This window comes from Kryptolebias marmoratus, unplaced genomic scaffold, assembly GCF_001649575.2.
Source record: "Kryptolebias marmoratus isolate JLee-2015 unplaced genomic scaffold, ASM164957v2 Scaffold46, whole genome shotgun sequence".
In the NCBI taxonomy this organism is placed as follows: Eukaryota; Metazoa; Chordata; class Actinopteri; order Cyprinodontiformes; family Rivulidae; genus Kryptolebias; species Kryptolebias marmoratus.
The window spans coordinates 8,542-23,582 of NW_023665780.1; the positions used below are offsets into that span (position 1 = coordinate 8,542).

Genomic DNA, 15,041 nt, shown 5'->3' on the forward strand with positions numbered 1-15,041 from the left:
CTCTCTGTGTGTCCCTGTCCTGTCTCTCTCCTGTCCCTGTCCTGTCCCTCTCCTGTCCCTGTCCTGTCCCTCTCCTGTCCCTGTCCTGTCTCTCTCCTGTCCCTCTCCTGTCCTCTCAGGTGAAATCCTGTCTCTCGTCCTTCATTGGGTCATTCTGTCTGCTGTTTTAAGGTCTGTGCTCCTCTGAGCTTCTCTCAGCCACGTCAGCCTTTTGTTAATAAATAAAGTTTTATTTTGGTAACAGCAGGTGTGTCTCACCGTCTTTTTGACACCAAGTTTGATTAAAATAATCAGAGAAGTTTCTGCTGGTCAGAAGCTCAGCGGCAGGAACACTTCCTGTTTACCCCCCGGTGATGTCCACCTGTGACCGGGACAGGTCAGGACTGCTCGTCTGCGGTCCCGTTTGGACATCCTCAGGGTCTCCTGGTTGGGATTCTGTCCCCAGATGTTAATTTTGTCTCTGCCATCGTGTTTTTTTCTTGTCTCACTTCTCTTTTTTTTTGTTCTCATTTCAGCGACTCATGACTGACAGAAAACATCAAACCCGCAGATCTGAGGTCAGCTTCCTCTTTCTGACCCTCGTGTCTGCAGAGGTCACATCCTGAACCAGGAGAAGACACAGCAGGCACTACATCTGTCCTCGAAATGTCCAACAGCGTCCAGAACATCTCCCCCAGAGCTGAAAAAGGCTGACCCTCTTGTTTATTGTGTCTTTGCGAGGTCTGGACTTTTTTATTTAATGAAGTTTAAACTAAATGGAGCCTCTTTAAGAGGAACTGAGATGTCAGAGAGGAGCAGTTTCATCTGTCAAAGCACAGATTAAAAGTCAGACAAACCAACATCTTATTGTCTCGTTGGTTCGTTGATCTGCAGGTTTGAGTGAAGCTGAACTCTCGGTGCAAACGTTAAACATCCCTTCAGTTTCTGCAGATAGGTGAACTCCAGGTGTCACTTTGAGTAAACGAAAGCTTCCTCTTTCTGCACTCTGACTCGTATGTTTCACACCTCACCGTTGATGTGTGATGATGACGATAAAAGATCAGCATGAAAACACAGACAGGAAGGATGTGAAGAAAAACAGCCCGACTGAACAACTTCCTGATTATTTTCCCGCTCACAGAAACTCTGAACACGTTTATTCAAAACGAGATTTTATTCACTTCACACAAAAACACTTCGTCACATCGGTTTAACACAGAAACAACTGGCAGGAAAAATCTGTACAGCATCAACATCCAGAGGTCTGATAGCCTCACCAGCAACTGTTAGCATGTGTTAGCATGTGCTAGCATGTGCTAGCATGTGCTAGCAGTAATGGAGGCCTTTCACAGAAAACAATCAGCATTAAAACATTCTTCCTTTTATGACAGAAAAACCTTTGGCTCAGATTAACTCTCAGTGAGTCATGTGATCCCGTTCGAAGGTCACATGACCAACATCACCATCAGCAGCAGGTTTTCTTGGTTCATAAAAAGCTTCATATTAACTGTACAGAAAGTCCTGAGAAAGTACAAATATAAAAGTCCTAAAAAAGAAAAAAACACTGATTAAAGTCCTGAGAAGAACCTGGAAACGGGTTCTGGATGAAATATTCAGATTTGAAGTTGAATCAGTTTTGTCTGATGGTCAGAAAAAGTCCTTAAACGCCTCACAGATGAGGCAGGTAGCTCACCTGGCTGTGCAGCTGCCTCATGCACAGAATCTTAAAATTCTTACCGCAGATAGAACCGAACTGGGTTTGAGTCCCGACACGTGGTCTCTGCTGAGTGTTAGGATTTCTGGTGAACTGAGGGGTTTTAGGGACGAGGTTTGGGGTTTCCAGATGTGAACTTGTTTGTTTGAAGAACTTGTGACTCAAAGTTAACAGAAAATTCAGATTTGACTGTTGAACCAAAGCAGCATGCATCTTATTTAAAGCTTTCAGAAACAGACGTGTGGTTTCCCTGTTTTCAGGTTTCGTCACTCGTCTTGTGACATTGCAGCCACGGCAGCACAAACAGGAAGTTGCGTAGCTTCATCTCTACAGCGACAATGCCTGGGAGTTGTCGCTGTCAGACATTACCGAGACCTTGGTGGAGTTCAGAGGACTCCTGGTCTTCCCCAGGGACCCTTTGCTGGGCGTTGGCAGGCAGTAGCAGGACTGCAGCAGCCGCATCATGTCACGGCGAAAGCGGACGCCCACAAACACGTACAGGAAGGGATTGAGGCAGGCGTGCATGTAGGCCACGCTCTTCAGCACCTGCCCCACCTTGTCGAAGGCCTTCATCTTCTCGCAGTCCGTCATGGTCAGGTTGAAGGCCTGCGCCGTCTCCATCACTAGCATGCTGTTGTAGGGCAGTTGCGACATGACGAACGCCACCACCACAGCCAGGATGACACGCATGGCTTTGTGCTTCTCAAAGTTGCGTGTCTTGAGCAGCTTGGCAACGATGATGCTGTAGCAGAAGGCCATGACGACAAAGGGCAGGAAGAAGCCCATGCTCACCTGCAGCGACAGCACCAGGATCTTGGTGCGGTTCCCCACGTGCGAGGGGAACACCATCCTGCAGTAATAGTTGTCTTCTACGCTGGCAAGGTTGGAGAACACTAACTCCGGTGTGGTGAGCAGCAGTGAAACTAACCACACCCCCGCGCACACCAACCGGCTGCAGCGACGCCGCTCCATCTGGGAGTTTTGGGCCTTGGTGGTCTGCACGATGACGATGTAGCGGTCCACACTGATGCAGGTGAGGAGCAACATGCTGCTGAATAAGTTCACTTTGTAGAGGGCAGAATTTATCTTGCAGAGGGCGGTGCCAAAGATCCAGCTGTACGATGCCTCGGCTGCCCACAGCGGCAGCGTGACCAGGAACAACAGGTCGGCCACCGCCAGGTTCAGCAGGTATATGTCCGTCATCGTCTTCAGCCGCTTTCGCACATTCAGGTAAATCCACACCACGGCCAGGTTTCCAACTCCACCCACAATAGTGATTATCCAGAAGAGCGGTGGCTCGTACTGACTTCTGAAGACCCGCACGGACTCCCGGTCGCACATCAGGTCCGTCAGGTTGTCCAGGAAATAATCATAGTCTTCAGTTTGGGCTGAAGAACTGAAGGAGAATGGGTCCTGTCAGGACACAAGACACACATGAGTACACCTGGACATACATCTTAACTAACTAACTCTTTAATGATTAATAACCACAACTGATTAGTTTACCTCGGTGGTCATGGGTGTGATGATGTCATCGGTGGAGATCATGTTTACGGCGATGATGTCATCCAACCTGAAAACACAAACATGTTTAGAGATGTTTGGTGTCATGGCCGTCCTCCTGGACAGTCTTTGTTTCCTGGGACATCTGGACCTGTCCCTCAGAGGGTGGGTACTGACATGTTTTTTTGGTTTGGGTTTTTTGGGGGGTGGAGGGGAAGCTTCAGGTTTTTTTGCTTGTTTGTATTTTAGAAGGTATGTTCGTCTTTTTGCCTTTTCTTTAAAATTCAGTCAAGATGTTTGTTTGTTCAGCCATATTTTTCTTCTCTCAGCTCACTTCCTGTTTCCTGTTTATAGATTACACCTGGTTGTTTTGTTTTTTAATGCAACTTGTCATTTTGATCTTAGTCCCTTGTTTTGGGAGTCTTTATGACCATCAGCCTCTGCGTTGCATCATTTCCTGCACTGACTCACTCTGTCAAAATAAAAGTTTTGTTTGGGTCTAACAGTAAATTTACTGAACTGACTAAAAATTACAATGCTGCTTTGAAAATACTGCAAGAAACAAAATACATAATTTGCTTTAATACTAATGGAAATAAATGATAATAAATGATCAGATTATTGATCAGGGAATAAATGATCAGTATCATTGATCAGGGAATAAATGATCAGATCATTGATCAGGGAATAAATGATCAGATTATTGATCAGGGAATAAATGATCAGTATCAGTATTTTTTAATGAACTGCAGCTGTACTCAGAAAAGCCTGTGTTCCGTCTAAGTTTATTTCTTTAACTCCTTTAAAAACAACCTCTGTTAACCAAAGTGTTTTATAGGATGAAGGTCAATAACTCAACAATAAAATAAAACTTGAATAAAATGCTAGAACAAAATAAAAGCAGAATTAAAATGATCGATCGATCAGAGACGGGCCGGTCCACTGTTCTGATCCCGGATCCCGGACCCATTTCCCGCTCACCCTCAGTTTCAGCTCTTTGTGTTTTCGCTCCAGTCGTCAGTGAGTGTTCGCTGCTTTGTTTCTGCTGCCCTGACAGCCTGTTCTTTTCTTTTTGTGTTTTCTTTTGCATCATTACGAGTCTGTGTTCTGGGTTCGCCTCACTCAACCCTAACGGGTCTCACTTTTCTTCCCGTCAGAAGAAAGACTAATCAGCACCAAAGTACAACGAGCTGGAATGAACACATGAATCCCAACACTTTACTGAGAGTTAAAAAAAGCTTGTTTCAAACAGAGTTGATCTGTTTCTCAAATTTAAAAACAGTGGCAGACAGATCTGAAAGCAAATTGTCTGAATCAGAACAAGTTTCTTTAATAAACTCGATTGATCAGACTGACAGTAAAATGTCAAGTCGCTGCGCTGGAAAACGTTCTGTAATCAGACAAGCTGACTGGTTCATGGTAAATAACTTTTAAAACATTGTTCTTTTGCTTCAGATGGACATTGATTGGTTTACCTGGAAAGTGAACATAAATGATCCATTTAAATAATTTCTCTGAAACACTCTGAACACGTGTGTGCACAACTTTCACAGCATCAGTAAATCACTACAGCGGGTCAGAAAACTCCGAATCAGTTAAAATATCTGAACAAAAGACAGACAGACAGACAGATCACTGGGACTCACCGTCTGTGTCTCTCGTCTCTGCAGCGTCTCACGGTTTGATGCTTTTCTCACTTTTCATCCGTTAAACCACAACATGATGAGTGAAAGGAAGAAGCTACGCAGACGTTACGCAAACTGTTAGAGGAGGAGCTGCACACACACACACACACACACACACACAAGCCAAACTGTCCCATGTGTGCTTCAGGTTTCTGTCTCTGATCGTCTGCAGTGTTGTCTTGTAGTTAACAGGGACTTGTATTGCCTACGTTGTGGGGACAATTTTCCTAACATATCCTACCTTGTGTGGACCAACTGCTCGAGCAGAAACGATGTTTTTGGGTTAGGGGTTAGGTTTAGGACTAAGGTTTGGTTTAGGGTTAGCTGTGTACTGGTAATGGTTAGGATTAGGGTGGGGGTCAGGGTTAGGCTGTAGTTAGGGTGTAGAAATGTATGGAAATCAATGGAAAGTCCCCGCAAAGATAGTGGGACAGACAGGGTGTGTGTGTGTGCAAAGATCCAAAATGTACCATTGTTCCAGGTAAAGCTGGTACTTTTAAAGGTCCAAATAAAAGACACAAAGTGAATGACTGACTGAATGGTGCGATGTCACAGAACGAGTCTTGTTCTGCTTTTGTGTTGTTTTCACGCACCACATCAGGCCAGCAGCAAAGCTTGCCTTCTTTCTGACCGGGAGACTCGGTTACAGCTTGAAGAAGTCGTTTTTAACTCGAGTGTGATTCCCTGACTTACACCTGAAGCCAGGCCGAGCTGCAGGTGTGAGGATCTGCTCAGAGGCTCGGTTAGCTATGGAAGGCTAACTCTGCTGGTTATAATGTTGGTGAACATCCAGTCTCTGGAAAATAAAGTGCAGAAAAAGATCAGTTTCCTTTTTGAAAGCAGCCAATCAGGAGCTGGCAAGTCATGTGACTCTGTGTTTGTGTCAACTGTAAGATTTGAAGGTCTTTGTGTGTAAAAGTGAGGTTAATGAGTTCTGAACATGATGTTCTCTGCTGCACTTCCTGTTCACCACAACAGAAACACACACACACACACACACGCAAACAGCTGGTTTCAGGACTTCTGAGGACTCTAACCTTCCTGCTGGGTTCATAACTAGTTGTGTGTCTGTCGTCGTCTCATCATATCTGATGATAAATCCATGATAATAATTTTATGTTGTGAGGTTTTTATGAAATGTAACAAATCTATTGTTTGTTTTAGTGGCCTCTTGTTGTTTATCATGATTTACTTCATCATTGATCGGAATCAGTCTGTGCTGCTTTAAATGTTGTAACAACAGTGTAATAACGGTGTAATAACGACAGTATAATGACAGCAGTATAATAATGACAGTGTAATAACAACAGTGTAACAACGACAGTGTAATAACAACAGCTTAATAATGACAGTGTAATAACAACAGTGTGATAACGGTGTAATAACGAAAGTATAATAACAGCAGTGTAATAATGACAGTGTAATAACAACAGTGTAATAACGGTGTAATAACGACAGTGTGATAACGACAGTGTAATAACAACAGTGTAATAACAACAGCTTAATAATGACAGTGTAATAACAACAGTGTAATAACGGTGTAATAACGAAAGTATAATAACAGCAGTGTAATAATGACAGTGTAATAACAACAGTGTAATAACGGTGTAATAACGACAGTATAATAACAGCAGTGTAATAATGACAGTGTAATAACAACAGTGTAATAACGGTGTAATAACGACAGTATAATAACAGCAGTGTAATAATGACAGTGTAATAACAACAGTGTAATAACGGTGTAATAACGACAGTATAATAACAGCAGTGTAATAATGACAGTGTAATAACAACAGTGTAATAACGGTGTAATAACGACAGTATAATAACAGCAGTGTAATAATGACAGTGTAATAACAACAGTGTTCCACAGAATGAACTAAGAGCGACGTCTCAGAACTCCTCATCAGATCAGCTGCTTCCAAACATCTGTCTGAAACTAAAACGAGTTGTGAAGGAAAAGATGCTGTTAGAGAATCAATCCATCAGTTTTTGTACCGTCTTAATCCTGTTCAGAGATGCAAAGGGGCGGAGCTTATCTCCAGCAGACAATTGGTGAAGGGAGAGGCTACACCACAACCCTTCACAGAGAGCAGCAGAATGAAGAAAACTCAGACGACTGAAGGGTGGAGATGTGAGGTCCAAAATTAAACTGTTGTTATTTTAACTTAAACCAATGGTTTCATTCTGACAGAACCAACAGGGTTCTGTGAGCCGACTCCAACGTCCAACAGAACCATCTCTGATTCTGGACGAACAGAATCATCAAAACTACAGTACTGTGGCTGTTCCTGTTCTCCTTCTTTAAACTGTAAATTCCCCAGGTTCTCAGAGCCAGGTGATCCAGGTTCTCAGAGCCAGGTGACCCAGGTTCTCAGAGCCAGGTGAACCAGGTTCTCAGAGCCAGGTGACCCAGGTTCTCAGAGCCAGGTGAGCCAGGTTCTCAGAGCCAGGTGACCCAGGTTCTCAGAGCCAGGTGAACCAGGTTCTCAGAGCCAGGTGACCCAGGTTCTCAGAGCCAGGTGAGCCAGGTTCTCAGAGCCAGGTGACCCAGGTTCTCAGAGCCAGGTGAACCAGGTTCTCAGAGCCAGGTGACCCAGGTTCTCAGAGCCAGGTGAGCCAGGTTCTCAGAGCCAGGTGACCCAGGTTCTCAGAGCCAGGTGAACCAGGTTCTCAGAGCCAGGTGACCCAGGTTCTCAGAGCCAGGTGAGCCAGGTTCTCAGAGCCAGGTGACCCAGGTTCTCAGAGCCAGGTGAACCAGGTTCTCAGAGCCAGGTGACCCAGGTTCTCAGAGCCAGGTGAGCCAGGTTCTCAGAGCCAGGTGACCCAGGTTCTCAGAGCCAGGTGAACCAGGTTCTCAGAGCCAGGTGACCCAGGTTCTCAGAGCCAGGTGAGCCAGGTTCTCAGAGCCAGGTGACCCAGGTTCTCAGAGCCAGGTGAACCAGGTTCTCAGAGCCAGGTGACCCAGGTTCTCAGAGCCAGGTGAGCCAGGTTCTCAGAGCCAGGTGACCCAGGTTCTCAGAGCCAGGTGAACCAGGTTCTCAGAGCCAGATGACCCAGGTTCTCAGAGCCAGGTGACCCAGGTTCTCAGAGCCAGGTGACCCAGGTTCTCAGAGCCAGGTGAACCAGGTCACACAGACTCTTTGTCTGAAGAGACTTTTGGAGACTAACAAACACCCGAACTGCGAGGGGTCTGGTTCTGGAACCATCAGAGTCCATTTACAGTCAGTTTTTCAATTAATGTTGAAATAAAATGAGTTGAAATCTGTTTGTCAAGAATGGATCTGTTTATTGGTTGTTTTCTTATCCTGCAGTGGAACACGATGAAACTTCATGTTCCCCACATGTTCTGCTGCAACAACGTGTGTGTGTGTGTGGGGGGGGTGCGAGTGTGTGTGCTTGCGGTCGCAGCTTGTCATGCAATGCTGCTCAATCTGAAGACGCTGACACGCAATGCGGCGCCTCACGCGCTCATATCCTGTCAGAGCAGGAAAAAACAACACGGTCACATGACCCCACTTTTTCTTCTGTTGCTGGTTGCCATGGTCACCGCCGGAGCAGGTGCAGCAAACAGATATGTCCTCAGAAATAGGAAGTGACATCATCAGCATCTCCAAACAGACATGCCAGCTGACTGTGAGGTCAGAGGTCATACAGACTCGTGGTTTCCATGGTTACAGAGATGTTCCTGTCAGGACACAAGGTCAGCCTCACAGCTGCTCCTCCTCCTCCAGCTGCTGCTCCTCTTCTTCCTCCTCCTTCTCCTCCTCCTCCTCCTCCAAGGAGCATCTGAAGGATAATTTACAGGAAAATTATAATAATAATATCCTTATTATCCTTATTATTATTATTATTATTATTATTATTATTATTATTATTATTATTATTGTCATTGTTGTTGTTATCATCAATAATTTCATGAAATTATATTTTCATCAAAGAAACATTATAGAGGAAAGTTTTGCTTTTATTGTGAACTTTCTGATTCTATTTGGAAATAAGAGAAAGTAAAAGAAAATAAACAGATTTGATACTTTTAAAGTTTATGGACTTTCTCTGGATATTCTCTTCTTCTTATTCAGCCTGAGGGTGTCTCTGTGAGTTTTCTGTTTCTGTTTGATTTTATATTATTACTTTTAAATGTTTTTCTGTTTTCATTTCAGCAGCAGGACCCACAGGTTCCGGTTCCGGTTCTGACCACCAGAGGGCGACTGATATCCGGCTTTACAGACCTTCAACAAGCAGAGAAGAAGAGGAGGAGGAAGATGATGAAGAAGTAAACACAGTGAGTTTTTTTATCCTAATTTCTGATCCAAAAGTTGATTTATTATCAGTCAGATTTGATCGATCACGTGACGTGACGTCACCCAGAACATGCCGCTCCGGTCGATCAGAAACCTTTTATCGATTAATCGATCATCCCAGCCGCTCCTGTTCGTTCCTTCGATCACGGATTATTAACCCTTAAGGATCTGAAGGCAGTGACGTCATGGGTCAGCTGTTTGACGTTCCCGCCGTCAGAAGCAAAAAGGACAAAAAGCGCTGAAATGTCAGAACAGGTCAGGTTTTAGCTGAAAATAGTTACAAGATGGCTGAAATTTGCTGAAGAAGCTGAAACTGAGCTAAAAGCTAAAAGAAGCTAAATGCTAGCTGAAATGTAAAAGTAGCAAAAAGCTAGCTCCAAGTTACCGAAGGCTAAAGCTAAAGTCCAGCTGTAACCAGGACTCAGTATCTGGAGTGAAGTTATGTGTATTTTTGTGTTTGTTAAGGTGGCTGTGGCGGCCATCTTGGTCGATGGTTTTCAATGGACTAATAATTCGTTTATCAGAGTTTCAGTAAAATCCGTCCTGTGGTTGATCAGATTTTTTGCTAACAGACGGGTTGAGGCCTGCGGTTTTAGGAAATGATCGCAGAGCCTAAAAACGTTTTGATCCTTTTACTGCCGTCATACCGGTCAAAATAAACTGAAAAAAAAATTCAAATAAACTTCTTCAGATCCCAAAGTGAAATTAAATTTCTACAGAAAAATAGCAATTAAATACAAATCTATAATATCAAAAAAGAGCTGCATAAATATTCACCCCCCCTTTAAAGTGACTCAACTCAGAGAAAAGTTCAAGTCATGACGGATCCAAAAAGAGTTTTGTTAGATCCATCATCAGGACTGGAAGGACTATGGGACAGGCTGTCCTCACAGACTGAGGGACAGAGAGACACCTGGGAGCTCCCTGAAGGTGAGCCTGTAAACAGAACACCTGCCGTCCGGGTTCTTCATGGGAGAACGACGAGAACCACGCTGCTGAGATGGTGGGCAGGTTCTAATGAGAGCAATCATTTATCTTTTATTTTATTTTTTTTATTTTATTGGTTTTAACAGATCCAATGAATCTAATTCATCAGAGATCAAAGGGAACCGGAGCAGGTGTCACCATGGTTACAGGTTTTACTCACAGATTGGTTGGTTGGTTGTTTAGTAAACATAAACACAGGAGAAGAAACCAGCTGAATCAGATTTTTTTCCACGTGGAACCAAACTGATCAGGAACTTCTAAGTTTTCCTGAGGATAATCCAGAGCAACTCCATCCTGGAAAAAAAATATTCAGGATTATGGAAGAGCGGAGCGGCCGGGTGAGGGGATCGCACTAAACTGATTTGTATCATAAGGGGCCCGAGGTGCTACTGAGGACAAAAATGAAAGACTCTTTGTTTACAGCTGCTTTACATCTTTGTGACCATCAGAGCTTCATCTGTCATGCAGACATCAGGAGCTGTCCAATCAGACATCAGGAGCCGTCCAATCAGACAACAGGAGCTGTCCAATCAGACAACAGCAGCACCCTGTGATGCAGCAGTGATGTCGTGGGTGATGCAGCGGTTCAGTGACATCAGTCCTGTGACTCTGCAGGTTGTGGGTGGAGCCATGCGCTCCAGTCTGTATTGTGGGGACGTGGACGGTCTGTCTCTGGTGGAGTCCTTCATGGTGGAACTTTATCGCTGCAAAGTCTGTCAGTTCACATGTGGCCTGAAGACCTCCATCAGCAGCCACCTACTACTCCGCCACGACCCTCCCACCCTCACCTGCTGCCCCGAGGGCGGGCTGGAGGCAGGGCTTCAGCAGCAGGGGTCTCCCTACCAGCTGGATCTGAACGGAGAGTCGAAACAAAGTGAAGAAGATGAGGACTTCCTGCTTTACAACATGCTGGATAACATGAGCCCGCCCACCTGTGACATCAGCACTGAGGGGAGTCTGCAGGTGGCTCACACCTGTGAGGTAACGCAACAAACACACACACCTGGGCCTCATTAAAAACATGTTCCATGCACTGACTGGTAATTCATGGTTCTCTGGGTGCCCTCCTCTTAATGTCCCCCCCACGTTCTCTGATTGTTCTGTGTCTCAGGAACTGGTTGTCCATCATTCCCAGTTCGTATCTAAACGTTTCCTTTTCGGTCAGCAGGTGTGGAGGTGGAGCATTCACCCCCACCTCCGTCAGGTTGAAGGCGTCCATGTCCCAAGAGCAGAACGATTAGACTAAAGAGCAGCTGTGAGGGTCATGAGCTTTTATCAGGCTAAATATGATGTTTTTAATACTATGTTTAGATTCTGATCCTGCAGAAGTGGAGAAAGTTACCTCTGTAGTGAGGGTAGGGAGCAGGGGGAAACTAGATAATCTATGTAGAACTGTAAATCAGATCGAGACCCCCCTCACAGATCAGCTTCTCTCTGAATGTCTGGTCTTTCTGTAGGTCAGCACTTTCTTTGAGGAGGAGGAGGAGGAGGAGGAAGAAGAATCGTCCATTCTTGCTCTGAAGGGCGATCCAGTGGATCTGACTTGTCCCATCAAGTCCCCCTCCACCCAGGAGGAAATAGAACAGTCCGCTCACCTCATGACTCTGGGACTCTGTCGGATTTCTGCAGTTAAACCTCCTCCTCCTCCTCCTCCTCCACCTGCTGAGCCCTCCGCCCCGCAGCAGACCAGGACAGATGGACAGACAGAGGCTCCTCCCCCTGACCACCGGCGGCTGCTGTGTTTCCTCTGTCCTCTGACTCTCCCATCTAGGCGGCTTCTGGACGTCCACATCCAGTCTCACCAGGCCGGCAGTGGTTTCATCTGCATCCGCTGCAGCTGGACGTCCGACAGCTGGGAGGAGCTGGAGCTTCACTGGAGGAGCCACAACCGGAGAAGGAGGAAGAGGAGGAGAAGGAGGAGGGAGGGACAGCAGCAGCAGCAGCAGGAGGAGGAGGAGGAGAAGAAGAACTGTCACAGGACAAACAGGAAGTCAGTGTCAGGAGGTGCATGCAGCAAGCCTTCAGGTTGGATTTATGATTATCAATCACTGATCAATAATTGAATAATGTGCTGCTAACATTGATTGGTTTACTTCAGACAGATGGAGGGGCCAGCTGATTGAACTTTCAGAATCAAAGGAGGCGGAGCTTTCTAACAGGTCATTTACAGCTTTTATTGTGAAAAATCTTCAATATAAATAAAACATCATCAGATCAGTAATGTGTGCGTGTTGGTGGATCAGCAGGTCCATACCCTGTAAGACCAGAACACATCAGTCCGGTTCATCTCAGAACCTTTCAGGAACATCCCGGACGTCCAGCGGCCATCAGACAGACCCCTGCTGCTCACTGTGTCACAGGTAACTATATTACCCACAATGCCTTGCTGCAGACTGGAAATAACCTGAGGGAACTAAAGCTCTCTTCATCAGTGATGTTTCGTCTGCAGGAAGTTCTCATCCAAACTGACGCTAAGGCGTCACCTGGGCGTCCACGGAGGAGAGAAACCATACACCTGTCCTCACTGTTCCTACAGCAGCAGACTGAAGGCCTCACTGCTGCAGCACCTGAGGACTCACACAGGTAACACATGCTGTCAGGTGACAGTGACTGTCTGTGGTCGTTAAGTTTTTTACAGGTAAACTTTGTGTTCGTTTATTTGTTTACAGGTGAGAAGCCGTACAGGTGTCCTAAGTGTCCATATGCTTCCATTGATCGCAGCTCTTTGCTCAGACACTGCAGAACTCACAGTCAGGAAAAACCGTACAGGTGTCATCTCTGTCCCTACAGCAGGTAACACACCTGATACACCTGGCTCTGACTCTTACCACCTCTGTCTGTGATTGGACGGCGTATCTGGTGCCTGTGCTGTGATTGGACGGCGTATCTGGTGCCTGTGCTGTGATTGGACAGTGTATCCGGTGTCTGTGTTTTCTCCACTGATCCTGCTGGTTGATTTGGTAATCTGTGCTCTCTTTTTGTTTTCAGTATCCAGAAGAAGAGTCTGGACCTCCACACTCGCCGTCATCACACCGGTGAAGCGTTTCAGTGCCAACATTGCGAGTACTCGAGCCCAGACCGCCAGATGTTGGTGAAACACATCCGTAAACATCATGCCCCTCTTTGATCATTGATGATGTCACTAGAGGGCAGTTTAACAAATTCAAGATGAAAAATTCAATTAATTAATTTCAGATTATCGTGGTTCAGCCTTTCCTTTCCAGTGACATGTAAGTTCCTAAAGAGATTTATTCTGTGAAGTTAAGCAGCCAGTTTCTGCTGATTCAGACCATCTTAACAGACATGTTCAGTTAATCCAAACCAGGTCTGGATAAGTCAGAAGTCACCCAGACAGATAAATGCTGTTAAATAGTATCTTAAATTTTTGTTTAATATTTACCCAGTTTTATATTGTTTTGCATTTCCCTAATCATCTAGCCCTAAAATATTAGAACTAAATTCACAAAATAAACCTAGTTTATGATTTACCTGTCATTATCAATATTTATTTTTTATAACATTTGTAAGTTTCAAATTGTAGTTTTTTCTCTTTTGAACAGCGGCTGCCTTTCAAACCACAGAGCAGGGGTGTCAGACTCCAGGCCTCAGGGGCCGCTGTCCCGGGAGTTTTAGGTTTTTCTGCTCCAACACACCTGATTCAAATGGTTTAATTTCCTCCTCACCAAATCATCAGTTTCTCCAGAAGCAGAAGCAGAAGTCATTCATTTAAAGCAGGTGTTGTAAAGCAAGGACAGGAGAGCAGCCCCCGAGGAATGCAGTGTGGAATATAATAATATAATATCACCAAAAAAGAGCCAATTGTATACAAATCAAGTCTTTTTGGATGAAAGAAGAAAATTCTTTTCTTTTGAATATGACCTGATGTGGTATTTTTTGAAAGCCTTTGTATTTTATATGTGAAGCGCTTCTGATTTTAATGGGGAAGGTGCTAAAGAAATAAACTTTATTGACTATAATAATGCAGTCAGGGTGAAGTAAATGCAGCAGCAGAGACTCATTCTTCACAGTGAAGCTGTGAAAGAAAGAACTGGTGAAGTCATCAATGCAAAAAGACCTGGATGCCCACAGAAGACAACAGTGGTGGATTATTGCAGAATAATTTCCATGGTGAAGAGAAACCCCTTCCCGACAGCCAACCAACCAGGTGAGCAGCTCTGCAGGAGGTAGGCATCTCCATAAGAGAAGTAAATCCAGAGGGTTCGCTGCATGGTGTGTAGATTGGACTTCGCTAAAAACATCTAAAAAAGGAAGCAGAGTTCTGGAAGAACATTGTTTGGACAGATGAAACCAAGAGTTAGTTAATTTTCTCAGTTTGATTGATTTTTTGATTCTTGCTGAAAGAGATTTTGATCAAGCTGTTCTTCCTGTTTTATTCTTTGTTTCCTTCAGTTGTCATCAGCTTGTGTCTCTGTTCCTGTAAAGCTGTTGTAAATAAAGTTTCAGTGGATTGAACGGAGTCTGTTAATCTGTCAGATTAGCCTTTAGCAGATTAGCTTCATCTGTTAATCCAGCTTCAGTCAATATGTTGGACAGAAGGAACATGGTTCTCCTCTCAGGTACGTTCTTCACAAAACTAAATCCATAACTGAATCAAAAAATGTAGAAACAGAACCTGTAGAACCCTGATCGGTACAATTAGGACCTGTAGAACCAGAACCTGTAGTACCAGGACCTATAGAACCATGGTCTGTAGTATCAGGACCTGTAGAACCCTGATCAGTACAACCAGGACCTGTAGAACCCTGATCGGTACAACCAGGACCTGTAGAACCATGGTCTGTAGTATCAGGACCTGTAGAACCCTGATCAGTACAACCAGGACCTGTAGAACCCTGATCGGTACAACCA

General features: G+C 44.8%; 3 protein-coding genes across 6 annotated transcripts in view; 2 read left to right on the forward strand and 1 right to left on the reverse strand.

The window, feature by feature from the left end:
* Positions 1-1,134: 1,134 nt before the first annotated feature.
* On the reverse strand, positions 1,135-4,933 carry LOC108251323 (C-C chemokine receptor type 9). The gene is made up of 3 exons (XM_017441578.3): positions 4,843-4,933; positions 3,200-3,266; positions 1,135-3,106 (listed from the first exon to the last, which is right to left on the reverse strand). The coding sequence occupies exons 2-3, from the start codon at positions 3,239-3,241 to the stop codon at positions 2,021-2,023; spliced, it is 1,128 nt and encodes a 375-aa protein (XP_017297067.1). The 5' UTR covers positions 3,242-3,266; positions 4,843-4,933; the 3' UTR covers positions 1,135-2,020.
* A 4,016-nt stretch (positions 4,934-8,949) lies between these two features.
* si:dkey-154p10.3 (histone-lysine N-methyltransferase PRDM9) lies at positions 8,950-14,645 on the forward strand. 4 transcript variants are annotated; one of them, XR_003038516.2, is made up of 9 exons: positions 8,950-9,166; positions 10,622-11,153; positions 11,630-12,197; positions 12,271-12,331; positions 12,416-12,532; positions 12,622-12,755; positions 12,842-12,965; positions 13,161-13,402; positions 13,733-14,645. XR_003038516.2 is itself a non-coding variant. In XM_025002947.2 (8 exons), the coding sequence occupies exons 2-8, from the start codon at positions 10,635-10,637 to the stop codon at positions 13,297-13,299; spliced, it is 1,662 nt and encodes a 553-aa protein (XP_024858715.1). In that variant the 5' UTR covers positions 8,950-9,166; positions 10,622-10,634; the 3' UTR covers positions 13,300-14,645. The 4 variants fall into 4 exon arrangements, 3 of the variants coding, with proteins under 3 accessions (XP_024858715.1, XP_024858718.1, XP_024858717.1); XM_025002947.2 differs by having other exon boundaries at positions 13,161-14,645; XM_025002950.2 differs by having other exon boundaries at positions 10,641-11,153; positions 13,161-14,645.
* A 69-nt stretch (positions 14,646-14,714) lies between these two features.
* The window catches only part of LOC108251322 (protein disulfide-isomerase TMX3-like), a 9,003-nt gene continuing 8,676 nt past the window's right edge, over positions 14,715-15,041 (forward strand). Inside the window, exon 1 of the mRNA XM_017441576.2 lies at positions 14,715-14,749. Within this exon, the coding sequence (XP_017297065.1) occupies positions 14,716-14,749 (34 nt within the window). The 5' untranslated portion in view covers position 14,715. The remainder of the gene's footprint in view (positions 14,750-15,041) is intronic.